The sequence below is a fragment of the Fusarium coffeatum genome, assembly GCF_003316985.1.
Source record: "Fusarium coffeatum strain FIESC_28 chromosome Unknown BRIP53273_contig_119, whole genome shotgun sequence".
Lineage (NCBI taxonomy): Eukaryota > Fungi > Ascomycota > Sordariomycetes > Hypocreales > Nectriaceae > Fusarium > Fusarium coffeatum.
The window spans coordinates 63538-75475 of NW_022157912.1; the positions used below are offsets into that span (position 1 = coordinate 63538).

Below are 11938 nucleotides of genomic sequence, written 5' to 3' on the forward strand. Positions count from 1 at the left end.
GATACCAATTGATGGTCAGAGATACGACGAACACGATTATGTTGCTAATGACTTGGATTATATGTAATATCTATATATATTTTTTTCGCTAGTTATAATTATCTCTAACCACAATACGATTTAATGTTCAATTTAACCTCTATACAAATTATCACTAAAAGTTTCCTTTAAAACTGTTTTTAATAACGAACATCCCCATTGTAAGGTTTGGTCTTTCTTACTACGGCTCTCCGCATAGTAATCTCAATTACCATCTAAATTAAGCACATCTCTTCAGCACACGGTAAGAGGAAAATTGTAGCTTAAGAGACCAGGTCGACTTCCATCCTCAGTATATGTAAATTGCAGGTTGAAATAGCAGCCTATATTCGTCACAGTAGGCTCGCTTGACTGGTGGCCTGGGACAAACTCAACTGCTCAGCAAATGTCGGTAAGAAACACTACATTGAAGTCATTTGGAGCTTGCACAATTCTCAAGCTCTAGGGTATTTCACAGACAGTCTCAAGGCCTGGATGCTATCCGACCAGTGGGTTGCTGCCTGCTGGGTGGCAGAAGTTCAAACACAAAGATGCTACTGTATGCCTAGATTACGTGTTTGCATGATTGCAATTGGATGGGTAATGATATTGCTGTCTGTTGATGTGTCTGTAGGTAGGATGAAAACCTGAAGTCGGCATATGAGGGCACCAATCACTTGCGTATATTCTAATGAAGGGTTGAAAATAATTTGCTAAGCGTCAGGGTGTCAGAAGAATTGGCCGCTGAGAGCATAAGAGATAAAATGTTTTGGTTACCTTATGCTGACTTAAGGCTGTGGTTTAGGCTACTTTATTTCTGTACCCTCAGCCTTAGAGGACAATTCTTCTGACACCCACCTGCCGAGAAAGGCGTGTGGCATTTAGGCTGACAATGATAAGACGCAACGTATATTGTAGAATGATGACTATAATATAAAGCACATCGCAGCTACCCATGAATCCAATTCAACCACGTTCCAAGACATTATACACGACCATGTTGCCATCCCAGAAAGTCGATGATGCTCCGGATGCATCTCCTATCCCATCACTTGACAATCCACCAACACTTACAAAACGACCCAACTCACCACTGAGAGATTCAAGCTTCAAGTGCACAGAAGTTGGTGAGATTGTCAAGACCCAGGCCAGGCCCGAAGACAGTCCCCCCGACCTAAACATTGATGATCTCGAAGAGGGCGAAAAATGCGAAATACAAACTCTGTACGAAGGTCCCCCAAAGTGTGGGTGTTGTAAGAACTGGGTAGAGGAGTACCCAGAAAACCTTCGCATAAATATCGAGCAGGAGAAGGAAATCAAGCAAAAAGCCATCGTTGTGCGCATGCGTAAAAGCCACAGCGAAGGAAAGCTCCTCGAGCTCGACTCAGTCGTTGTTCAGAACTCATCGCTAAAGCAGACGCTTAGTGAAGTATTCGAAGGTTATCAAGGGATCACCACGTCGCTCAAAAAGCTCGTCTTTAAAGTACCTTTCCATCCTTTCTATCATCAGTGGAACAAGTTCAGTGACATTTTGGAGAGACAGAAGAAGGAGGGTCACCCCGGCTATGTATTTTCTCAGCTGCTGTACAAGGTGCTACATGCTGAGATTCGTGGTGAGGTGGATGAGATCAAAGACCATACGGAACAGGGCATCGTCACATTCAAGCTTCTTTGGGCTCTTTTTGAGCCGGGCACGTTGTTGTTCAGCCTCGTTGATGGAAAAGAACGACTTTTTATCGTTAGCCGCTATTTCCATCAACAGAATAGCTACCTTACTTTGTACACCAAATTTGTGGACTGGGATGGCCAGGAGTTTGGATATGACAACCAGGTTTTCTCGATCTGCCAGTTTTCTGGCACTAAGAACATCACAGACTTACCCATATATCCGTTTCACTTTCATCCTTCGGCAAATTCGGTAAGAGAACGAGCTATCGAGCGGGGAAGGAAGTTCCAAGAACTCAAAGGAATCCACTATAAGGCTTACTCTGGATCACTGAACCTTGGAGTTAGAGGTCAAGCCATCGAGCGAAAGGTGAGTATACCTGTGGCCCATCTGACTCATAATCAGAGTGTTGACAAGGTGTTTCTAGATCGAAGAAAGAGTCGTCGTCGATGCCGCCAGTTATTTTGATCATAAGGGAAGCCGTCTACCGCTGGTCAGTCTAGCTGAAGACTCGATCAAACCCAGGCTTGGAGTCGCTGACAACAACCGACACATGGGGACCTCACTTCCGCCACCTCCGCCTCCCATTGGGGGTTCTTATCCTTCGATTCCGCCGCCTCCGCCGCCCGGTATGCGTCCTATTCATACTTTCCCGCCACCTCCGCCGCCCATTGTGGGTTCTATCCATACGATGGAATCCAAAAGGGATGGATACCGTCATCGACGACATGGAAGCATGACTGAATCAGAACAGTCAAACGAACAGATAGAAGAATCAGGTATATAATAAAGTCTGGCTGTGTACTACATAGCACGAATGACTAACTTCACAGACACCGTTCTAAACGAGAAGCAACTTCTTCTCTGCAACTCCAAAGTCAAGGCATATCCGCTCCAAACAAAGACATGGGGTGAAATCGAGGTTGATCATATCACAAGCATTGCCTGGAACGACGACGCCTTTGAGAATTTAGTACTTCCATCAGGTTACAAGAGCCTCGTCACATGCTTTGTTGAGGGTCAGGCCAGGCACACGTCTGATTTCGATGACATTATCCAAGGCAAAGGACTTGGCGTCGTGATACTCTTCATTGGTGCTCCGGGCACTGGTAAGACTCTAACAGCAGAGGCTGTAGCTGACAATACTCGAAAACCACTGTATATTCTGAGTGCGGGAGAACTAGGAAACGAAGCAGAGCAGGTAGAACGTCGTCTTAATGAGGTCCTGCGACTGGCTGAGAAATGGGATGCTGTGTTGCTGTTCGATGAGTGCGACGTGTTCCTTCAACAACGTTCAATGGACAACTTACGACATAACGAAATTGTCGCTGTATTCCTGAGGTACCTATACTCCTCCCTTCCTTAACTTTTTTACTGACAGGCTTCAGAGTTATCGAGTACTACCGTGGTATCCTCATCCTGACCACTAATCGAGGCAATGCAATCGATGGAGCATTCCAGAGCAGGATTCATCTGACACTGCACTACCCAGACCTTGATGCGACGGCAAGAGAGAAAGTTTGGAGGCGGTGTACTATCGACAGCAACGCTGAGACTTCACTGAGTCATCAGGTATTGAAGAATCTTGCTGAACTCCCGATGAATGGTCGACAGATTCGGAATGTTGTTAAGATTTCTAGGATTCTTGCAGGAAAGGAAAAGGAAATGCTGGGGTTGAAGCAAATTCGTACTGTCTTGGAGGCAACCCAACAGAATAATGGGATGGGTTTGGATGTTTTGGGTGCTGATGAAAGGCAAGATTAACAAAAGTCTTATGTATGTAGATATGCAGTAACTAATAATAGCTTAGCAGATTGCCGTAGGATATTAAACACTGAAAGGATTGCCTATTAACTCTTTACTACCTATATTATTTGCTATCTAGGTTATATTTATATATAAGAGAAAAAGAAAAGTATTAATTGCTAGATATAATGAAGCTTCCAGCTACAGACAAACATTCAGTGCTCGTCTTGGGAGAGGGTTAAAAATGCAGTGAAGGAGGCAGGAGGCCTACCCTGACCCAGGTGGTGTCTCAAAAAACTTGAACGCTGGGAGAGTGTTAAAAAAGCAGTGAAAGAAGGTGGTGTCAACCCCTAATCACGACACTGACTTGCCTACTACTGAGCCACAATGCTTACTTCATTGCAAGCGCAGGGCTGGGAGCACAGTCGGTCCTTGTGGAGGATAAGAATGCAGTCGCGCGCTTTCTTGGCGCCGAATTACATACCTCTCAAAAGACGTGGACGCTAAGAGAGTGTTAAAATTGCAGTGGAATCGGGGGGTGTTCCACTCACCCACGATGGGCTGGAATCGCATATTGCTGAGCCAATGGGTACTTGTTACAGTTTCTTGCGAGGGGTTAAGTCTGCAGCGAGGAAGAGTCACCAAAACGGCCTCCGTCACTGTGCTGTTATAATGGACGAAAATAGGCTGATGCTCTGGTAGTTAATATCTGGTATAACTGAAGCTCAAAATCCGTCATTAGCAAAAATATAGGGTCAGGCACCTGGGTTTCAGTCAAGTAGAGAATGTCAATTGAGGCGAATGGAAGAGATCACCCAACGTACCTGGACTGTAGATATAGCGTCATGATATAAAATATAACTCACGTCTGATTGATCCCATCTAATGAGAAGCCATGATAGAGCATGTTCACGACTACAAGGCGGTCAAACTCATCATGAATTGTGGTCATGATAGCTTATGTAACCACCGCCCCACCAGAAATCGCGTCGCATCCAAACCATCAAGAAAATCATCATCAATCCCCTCTACACCCCAACAATGCCCAGCCGCAAAGCCAAACCCGCCGCCCCAAAAGGCACGCCTCCAACCCTCGTCCTCGACAACGGTGCAGCAACAATAAAAGCCGGAGTAGTCCACGATGGCAAATTCTCCGACCCTCGCATCATCCCAAACGTCATAGCCCGCGACCGAGCGCGCAAAGTCTACGTCGCATCCGAGCTCGAAAAGTGTCGCGACTTCGGAGAGATACAGTTTAGAAGACCCGTGGAGAAGGGGTTTATTGTTAATTGGGAGGCGCAGAAGGAGATTTGGGATAGGGAGGTTTTTGAGGATGGGTTTGAACCTGGGAGCAGCAGGTTGATACTTGCGGAACCGCCTAATGGGTTGCCCATTTTGCAGACGAATTGCGATCAGATTGTCTTTGAGGAGTATGGGTTTGAGAGTTACTATCGGGGTATAGGTGAGTTTGTTCAGGATGCTGATTTGAGCTGTTACTGATCTTGTAGGCCCGACGTTTAATGCCTACCACGATATCCAGAATATCTTCCGAACACCACAAGACCAACCGACCGTCGATAACACACCCGCCGAAGCCGTCATGGTAATCGACTCGGGATACTCGCATACGACAATCACACCGCTCCTGCGCGGCCAGTCTTTACACTCCGCCGTCAAACGATTAGATGTCGGCGGCAAGGTCCTCACGAACTACCTCACGCGACTCATCTCCCTCCGTCACTTCGACATGCGAAACGATACATACATCGTCAACGAAATGAAAGAACTTTCCTGCTACGTCTCCCCCGACTTTAAATCCGATCTAGAAAAGTCATGGAGAGGTACAAGAGGAGACCGACGATCAGATTATTTATCTGGAGGCGGCATTGCGAAGGATTACATCCTACCTGACTTCCACACCCACTCCAAGGGAAGATTAGTCGACTACGAACCCTCCCGACACTCTAAAGCGCGAAAAATGGCAAACCAGTCAGAAGAAGACGCCCTCACCCTGCGAAACGAACGCTTCACCGTCCCAGAACTCCTGTTCAATCCATCAGACGTCGGACTTAGGCAGCCCGGCCTGGCAGAACTAGTTCAAGAATCCCTCAACGAGCTCCCCATCGGTCTCTGGCCCAGTCTTCTCGCCAATATTATCGTCGTGGGTGGTAACACGCACTTTGACGGGTTTATACAACGGTTGCAGAAAGAGGTGGTGCAGCGTGTACCGGACGATTGTATAGTTAGGGTTGCGAGACCTGCAGATCCAATTACACATACGTGGTATGGCGGTGCGCATTTGGCGAGTCATCCGAATATTGAGAGGTTGGTCGTTACGAAGGGGGAGTATGAGGAGTATGGTGCTGCGTGGGTTGGGAAGAAGTTTGCTACTGGGTTGGGGACGTGAGGAGGTTCTTATCAGACTTTTGACAAAGATCCTCTGTTCGGCGACACCTTGTTTCGCGCGCCAGGCCTCTCGGAGCTACATACTCAACTTAGGATGGTCCTGGGGTGCAGATTGATGGGCATGTCGTACATCAAATACCCGACCCGGCCGGCGCAAGCTTTGAGTGTCGGTTTAAACGCCATGGCTATCCGGAATGCCCAGTTAGTTCGGTGGGCGTTTGTGCATTCGGGCCGCTCCGATCCCGTGAATGTCTTATCCAAGGTTCATGTACTGGAGTTTACCTATCAATTGAGGTCTGAGCCCGCGCACATGTCTTATCCAAGGCTCACGTACTGGAGTTTACCTATCAATTGGGGGACACTCTGTGTCAGGTACACCATTGCTTCAAGTACATCACAGATAAGCCACAGCAGGTCAAGACATTACTTTAGATAACATAGACATTACAATACAAAGCGTCACCCAGGTATCACCTACTCCTCAAACCTGACGATAATCTTACCCCCACTAGATCCCTTCTTCAACTGTTCAAACGCCTTATCCGCCTCCTTAAACCCAAAAGTCGAATCAACAATAGTCTTTACCTTGCCCTCACTCATCCAATCCCTCAACTGGTTCAAATCCTTGCTCTTGTTCACCGTCATGTACGCAACAAACTTGGTCTTGACGCCGCCCAAGAACGAAGGTCGCGCGATGTTGGTAGACAAACTCAGGAAACTTCGCGGCGAAACGTGGCCACCGACGAAGACGTAGCTGCTTCCCGGCAAGAGGAAGTCGTTGGATGAACCGTATAGGTCGGGAGGTGAGTTTCCCACGTTGTCGGCGCAGACGCTGAAGACTTGGCCGCGCTTGCGGAGTTCGGTCATTACGTCGCTGGTCTTGTAGTCGATGATATCGTCTGCGCCCAGGGACTTGCACAGATCTGCTTTGCCTGTTGAACAAGATACTGTAACATGGCATCCCAAAGCCTTGGCGATCTGAATACCCCAAAGTCCAACACCGCCTGAACCACCATTGATAAACACCTTATCGCCGCTCTTGACATACGGCTGAATACTCTGATACGCCGTAAGTCCAGCAGTGCCCACACCAGCTGCCTGATCCAGATCAACCTTGTCGTCAAGAACACTATACCCCTCCTTATCAACAACCGTGTACTCCGCCAACGAGCCAAACGCCTTGAGGGGATTTGCGCGCGCGAGGATGCGGTCACCTTCTTTCGCATCAGTGACGTCTGGTGCTACAGCGACTACGCGACCGCTGAGGTCCATGCCGGGAGTTTTGGGGTAGGATGTCAGGGCGCGGGAAGTTATGCCGAGTTCGATGATCTTGTAGTCTGCTGGGTTGAGCGCTGCGCGAGAGACTTGGACGAGGATTTGGCCGGGTTTGAGAGATTGGGGGGTTGGTTTGGGAGTTTGGGAGAGTTGGAAGACTGATTCGAAGGTTCCTGGGGTGGCGCATTGCCAGGCTTGCATTGTTTCTGCCATTGTTGGTGTATTTGGGTTGTGATGCGACAATGTTGTTGTGGTGTTGAGAATTGCGATGCGACGGAGCTTTAGCTGTGCGAGTCGAGTAAGAGTTAAAAGTGGGAGTTCAAAAGGTAACAAAGTATGTCAATGATGAATTGCGAAACTCAATCACGAGAATTGGGTATGATATGATATCAGTCCCATGTGAAATGTTAATGACGTCTTGGAAGAAAAAAGAGGCGAAAAATTGAACGAAGTGGATACGCCGAGGTATGAGCCGAACAGACCAGAAATATTCTCGAAGCTATCACTACCTCGACAGACACAGATAAAGCTCTATAAAATATGGTTAATTGACATTTATATAGCTATTAATTGATCTCGCATATAATTGTTATGATGATCTGCCGATGGTCGTGACAGGTTGAGCTTGTCATGATGCCGTTCGCGACCCATACTCACGCTTGCGGCGCATTTCCTGCTAACAGTGAATGACAGAACCGAGACTTCAGTGAAACCCCTCCGGATTTGACACCTCTCATTCCCGGATTCTTCTTTTCAGTGCAAACGCCGACTTTGACGCGAACAATTTGTGTCGGTCGCACAATGCCATCTCCGGAGCATTGACTGTAACCCTCGCGTCAATGCGCCCGGAGTCGTTTTGCTAAAGCAGTCGCACCACCGTGATTAAAACATTGACACTTGTCAATGCCGTTGAAACAATCCCTCAGCCCAGGGCGCAGCTTGCAGTTGCGCTTGCAAATGGATATTTCGGCGGATTGAGCGCGTCGGGTTTTTGAGTAAGAGTCTTGGCAGTCTTCATGATGGCTTCATGGGCGCTATCGTTATCGTGGTGGTGTCGCGGGAGGAGATGCTGACCGATTTCGAAACGCGTGGTGAGAATCGCCAAGATGCGACCGTGATGATGTAGGTATGGGAGGGAGGTACTCTGTAGTATGGTCGAATGCGTGATTGAGTCGCGTCGCACCTGGTATTTCACGATTAATATACCCAGATCCCTCACTCACCTCAATCACGCGTGAGCAAATCTCCCCTCATCGTGACATGCATCTTATCTACATCACCTCATCCATCCCCATATTCTTCTGCACGTCCAACTCCATTGATCAACACGCGGGGCACGTCAACTTTAAAACACAGACGATTCTTCGGTGTGATCTCGGTCATGAAAGAATGGATCTGGGGAAAGGGTAGATAAACAACAATGGATCTCGGTGTTATTATGATTCTGGGGATGATACAACAACGTCTCGGTGTTATTATTTTGATGGAGTTCGCTTGTGGTGATCGTCGAATCTGGGGTAGAAAATTGGGTCAGTTAAGATCTAGGGTAGATTTCATGAATTGTTTATTGAGTTTGCGATCGAGAGAGCTTTACTTTAGAGCTGTGCTTTTCGGATGGAGCGAAGTGCTTTGATGTCTGGAACTTGAGATCGTCGTTGTAGTCTAGGTTAGTTTGCAGAGATCCGTCGTGTGGCGGGGAGATCCCCATTTGTATCATCATATCATCGATTCATCAGTCGATTGAGTACAGAACCGTGGCAATCTCCCGTCCAGCATCGGATGAGCAAAACACACGATCTTTCAGCTCAAACGATCACCGTTATAAAGTTACAATTACACTTATTTTGTCTTTCCAACCAGACCAAAAAGAGGTATCACGAGACCTCTCAATCAATGATGGAAAAGCTGACTGCAGCTCTGACGATCTTGGCGTCTTGGCAGTAAAGCCTCTGATGCTACTGTGAATTATCATTCGAGCATCGAGTTCTACCATGCGACAGTGGCTGAAAAGCATAAACCCTATCAAAAGAAGGTCATGTGTGTGTGTTCGTTACTGGTCTTGGCAGAGACAGATTCAACGTTGCTTGTGCATGCGGGATGGTGGGTAGCAGCGTTGATCTGCACTGGACAAGCGACAGGACCTTCTGAGACAATGATGATGACTTGTTCGAGACAGAGATTGCATCTAGAACATGGAGATTACCGTCTGCTTACCACAGTACGTTTAGCTTAACAACGATGGAAAGAAACCAGTGGCCAGAGGCAAACAGAATGATCATTACTGTACATTAGAGGAATAGCTGGATCCAATGCGAAGCTCCTGTTGCTAGTTGGAGAAGCTCAAGTGTACCTGGTGACAGACTGGAATGGGTACTGTAGGATCACAACGCCACCGATCCCCCATCACTACAGTCTAACAGTCTGTATCCGTACGGGCAACTGCTACCACATTTGGAAACTCTCATCCGTTTCAGCGCGTGTATTCTCGGAACACGGCTAATACTTTCTTTACTCTCTGTCAGTAAGCAAGACTCAAATTCTCGGCCGAGCAGTCACGAGCTGATCTACCCCCGATTTAGGCGTACATTTACTTTTTCTGACACGATGGCTCCAGAGTGAGTCCGGCCGAGACCCACTTGGTGTCGACCAATAGAGGGTCACTTCCAAAGGGTAAGGGGAGCTGGGGGTGTGCACTCAAGGCACTCCAAGGCCACTGAGATGGAGACCACTAGCTGCGGACACTGTTCTCTGAGTTCTCTTCGGCTAAGTCTGCTTGGTCATGGTTGACAACTTTGTTCATTACTCTATCTCAAATGTCTGTTCTCCATGCTTCAGTGGATTCTCTCCATATTGACCAAATTCTGGTCCGTTCTTTGTTCGTCTCGTGACCCATCCAATTCCGAGGCAGCGGTTCGTGGCGAAAAAAAAAAGGGGAGAAGAATATCGGACGCATCTCCCGATCTTGAGGTAACTCTGCTGATCCGAGAAATCTGTCACTGTCTAGAATCGTGTAATTATTTTTAGAGATCGTGGACATGTCCGCAGGAGTTTATCGTCACGCAGACGGCAAACTACTGTACTGTATTATGATATGGGTTACAATTCTGTATTCGTGCAACAGAACCCCCTTTCCGTCGAGTAATCTCCCGAAGGAAAATATTTCACGTAATAGTTGTTCCGACTGTTGGTCCTGCAACGTCGTTGCAGAATGGAGTCAATGGTTAATGGCGGCTAAGCTACGGAAACGGCGTTGTGGAATTTTTGTGTCTTTCTGTCTGTATCCGACTATCCGTAAGTGCATGCGCTTCAGACTAGGCCACTTCCCGACAACCGCGTGTTGGTAATTGAATCCTTTACACTTGGTACATTTCATTTTCTTGGCTGGGCTGTTGCGCGTTTCGGCCCGGAAATATGCATGACAAAGACACTCGTCGATTCGCGGGTTCTCGTGACGATGTGGCTTACAATCCTTTGGTTTGTTCCTTCAATTGTTTGGCTATTGAAGCTCTCTACAGACATCACCATCACCAGTTCTGGCAGGAGTTTAAGATGTTTACTCGGTCAAATAACAAAACTCGGCCTTTTTCCCCCCGCGTTTTATGTCTGATGCTGAAAATCCGGAGACGAGAGACCAAACTCTGGGGGATTTCGGTGTTGAACTCGGAGAGACTCTGTTTTCTGGGGGAGGGGAAAAAAAGAGTGGTGTTTTGACAGGTGATGATGATGGGAAAAAAGACACTATTTTACCCCAAAGACCCAGTGGACGGTGGTGAACTCGGTCAATTACAACCATGCTGGGCAGGGGCGTAGCGCTACCGTCTCGAGTACCACCGAGAATGTGCCATTGGAGGGGGATCCAGCAAAGGGGAAAGAATAGAGAGAGGGCTCTATTTCCCCGCGTCGGCAAAAAATAAGTTGGAGTGTAGGATTTGCTCGTGACTGGTAGATGAGAATATGGTATGCTTACTGTGAATGGCATGGCATGCATTCGATGCTACCACCAGATCAGCGTAACAACACATCACCCATCTAGACTTTGAGATCTTCAAGATACTACTTGGCGCCTCAATACGGGTGATTAACAAAAAGAAGGGTTCCGCCAGGATGGTTCGTTCCCGTTGTGTCAGACTTGACTCGAAGACTGATGAATCAATTACGGAAGACACATCCAACTCTAGAACATCTCAATAGAAGCAAGAAGCCGTGCGCACTCCCGAAAAAGCAAACCAGGAAATAAACGGCCGGCCATACTCGCGGCGCTTCTTCTGGTACCATGTCCATTCTGGGCCAATCCTCCCCTCCCCCCCTGTCCCCAAAGCCGTTATGAGCCCCAACGCTGGTCTTCGGCCTTACCTCGTAGCTTAGATGGATCCCCACGCGATTCCCCAGATGCAAAAAAGATTCTAGCCTGGGCGCGTGCAAGTGCAGGTTTTTTCTTCTCTGTTTTAATTAGATTCTTTAATTGAAGGAGTCTAGGTACTTTCCGATGAGTGATTCAGAATTGTGCGAGTGGGAAGATCGTGTCAAGTTCTTTGTCGCACAAGTGTTGCTGTGTCAACAAATGGTATGCTGTGAATGAACGTCTTGACAATAAAATAATTGTTCCCAAAACGTAGCTATTGAGTGTTATAGAATGCCATCAACCATCAAATGAATCCATCGTCAAAAGGTGTCATGTTTTTTCTACCTTCACACCCCGTTTGCGGCCGCCTCCGCACTCTTTGTCTTTACTGGAGAAAGACCTACCCAGGGCGTGTCGACACTCACCCCAGGTAACTTCCAACCCCTGTCTTCCCCATTTACCGTGCCCCATGGGCCCCCGGGGAC

At 47.6% G+C, this 11938-nt stretch overlaps 3 protein-coding genes across 3 annotated transcripts; 2 read left to right on the forward strand and 1 right to left on the reverse strand.

Moving 5' to 3' along the window:
* Positions 1 to 1015: 1015 nt before the first annotated feature.
* FIESC28_05550 (uncharacterized protein) lies at positions 1016 to 3448 on the forward strand (the record flags this gene model as incomplete). Its single annotated transcript, XM_031159695.1, has 4 exons — positions 1016 to 2053; positions 2112 to 2463; positions 2518 to 3025; positions 3073 to 3448. 4 exons carry the CDS (start codon positions 1016 to 1018, stop codon positions 3446 to 3448), a joined length of 2274 nt encoding a protein of 757 aa, XP_031016247.1.
* Positions 3449 to 4471: 1023 nt separating this feature from the next.
* On the forward strand, positions 4472 to 5837 carry FIESC28_05551 (uncharacterized protein; the record flags this gene model as incomplete). The annotated part of the gene is made up of 2 exons (XM_031159696.1): positions 4472 to 4892; positions 4939 to 5837. The coding sequence occupies 2 exons, from the start codon at positions 4472 to 4474 to the stop codon at positions 5835 to 5837; spliced, it is 1320 nt and encodes a 439-aa protein (XP_031016248.1).
* Positions 5838 to 6310: 473 nt separating this feature from the next.
* Positions 6311 to 7324, reverse strand: FIESC28_05552 (uncharacterized protein; the record flags this gene model as incomplete). The annotated part of the gene is made up of 1 exon (XM_031159697.1): positions 6311 to 7324. The coding sequence occupies one exon, from the start codon at positions 7322 to 7324 to the stop codon at positions 6311 to 6313; it is 1014 nt and encodes a 337-aa protein (XP_031016249.1).
* Between the last annotated feature and the right edge of the window lie 4614 nt (positions 7325 to 11938).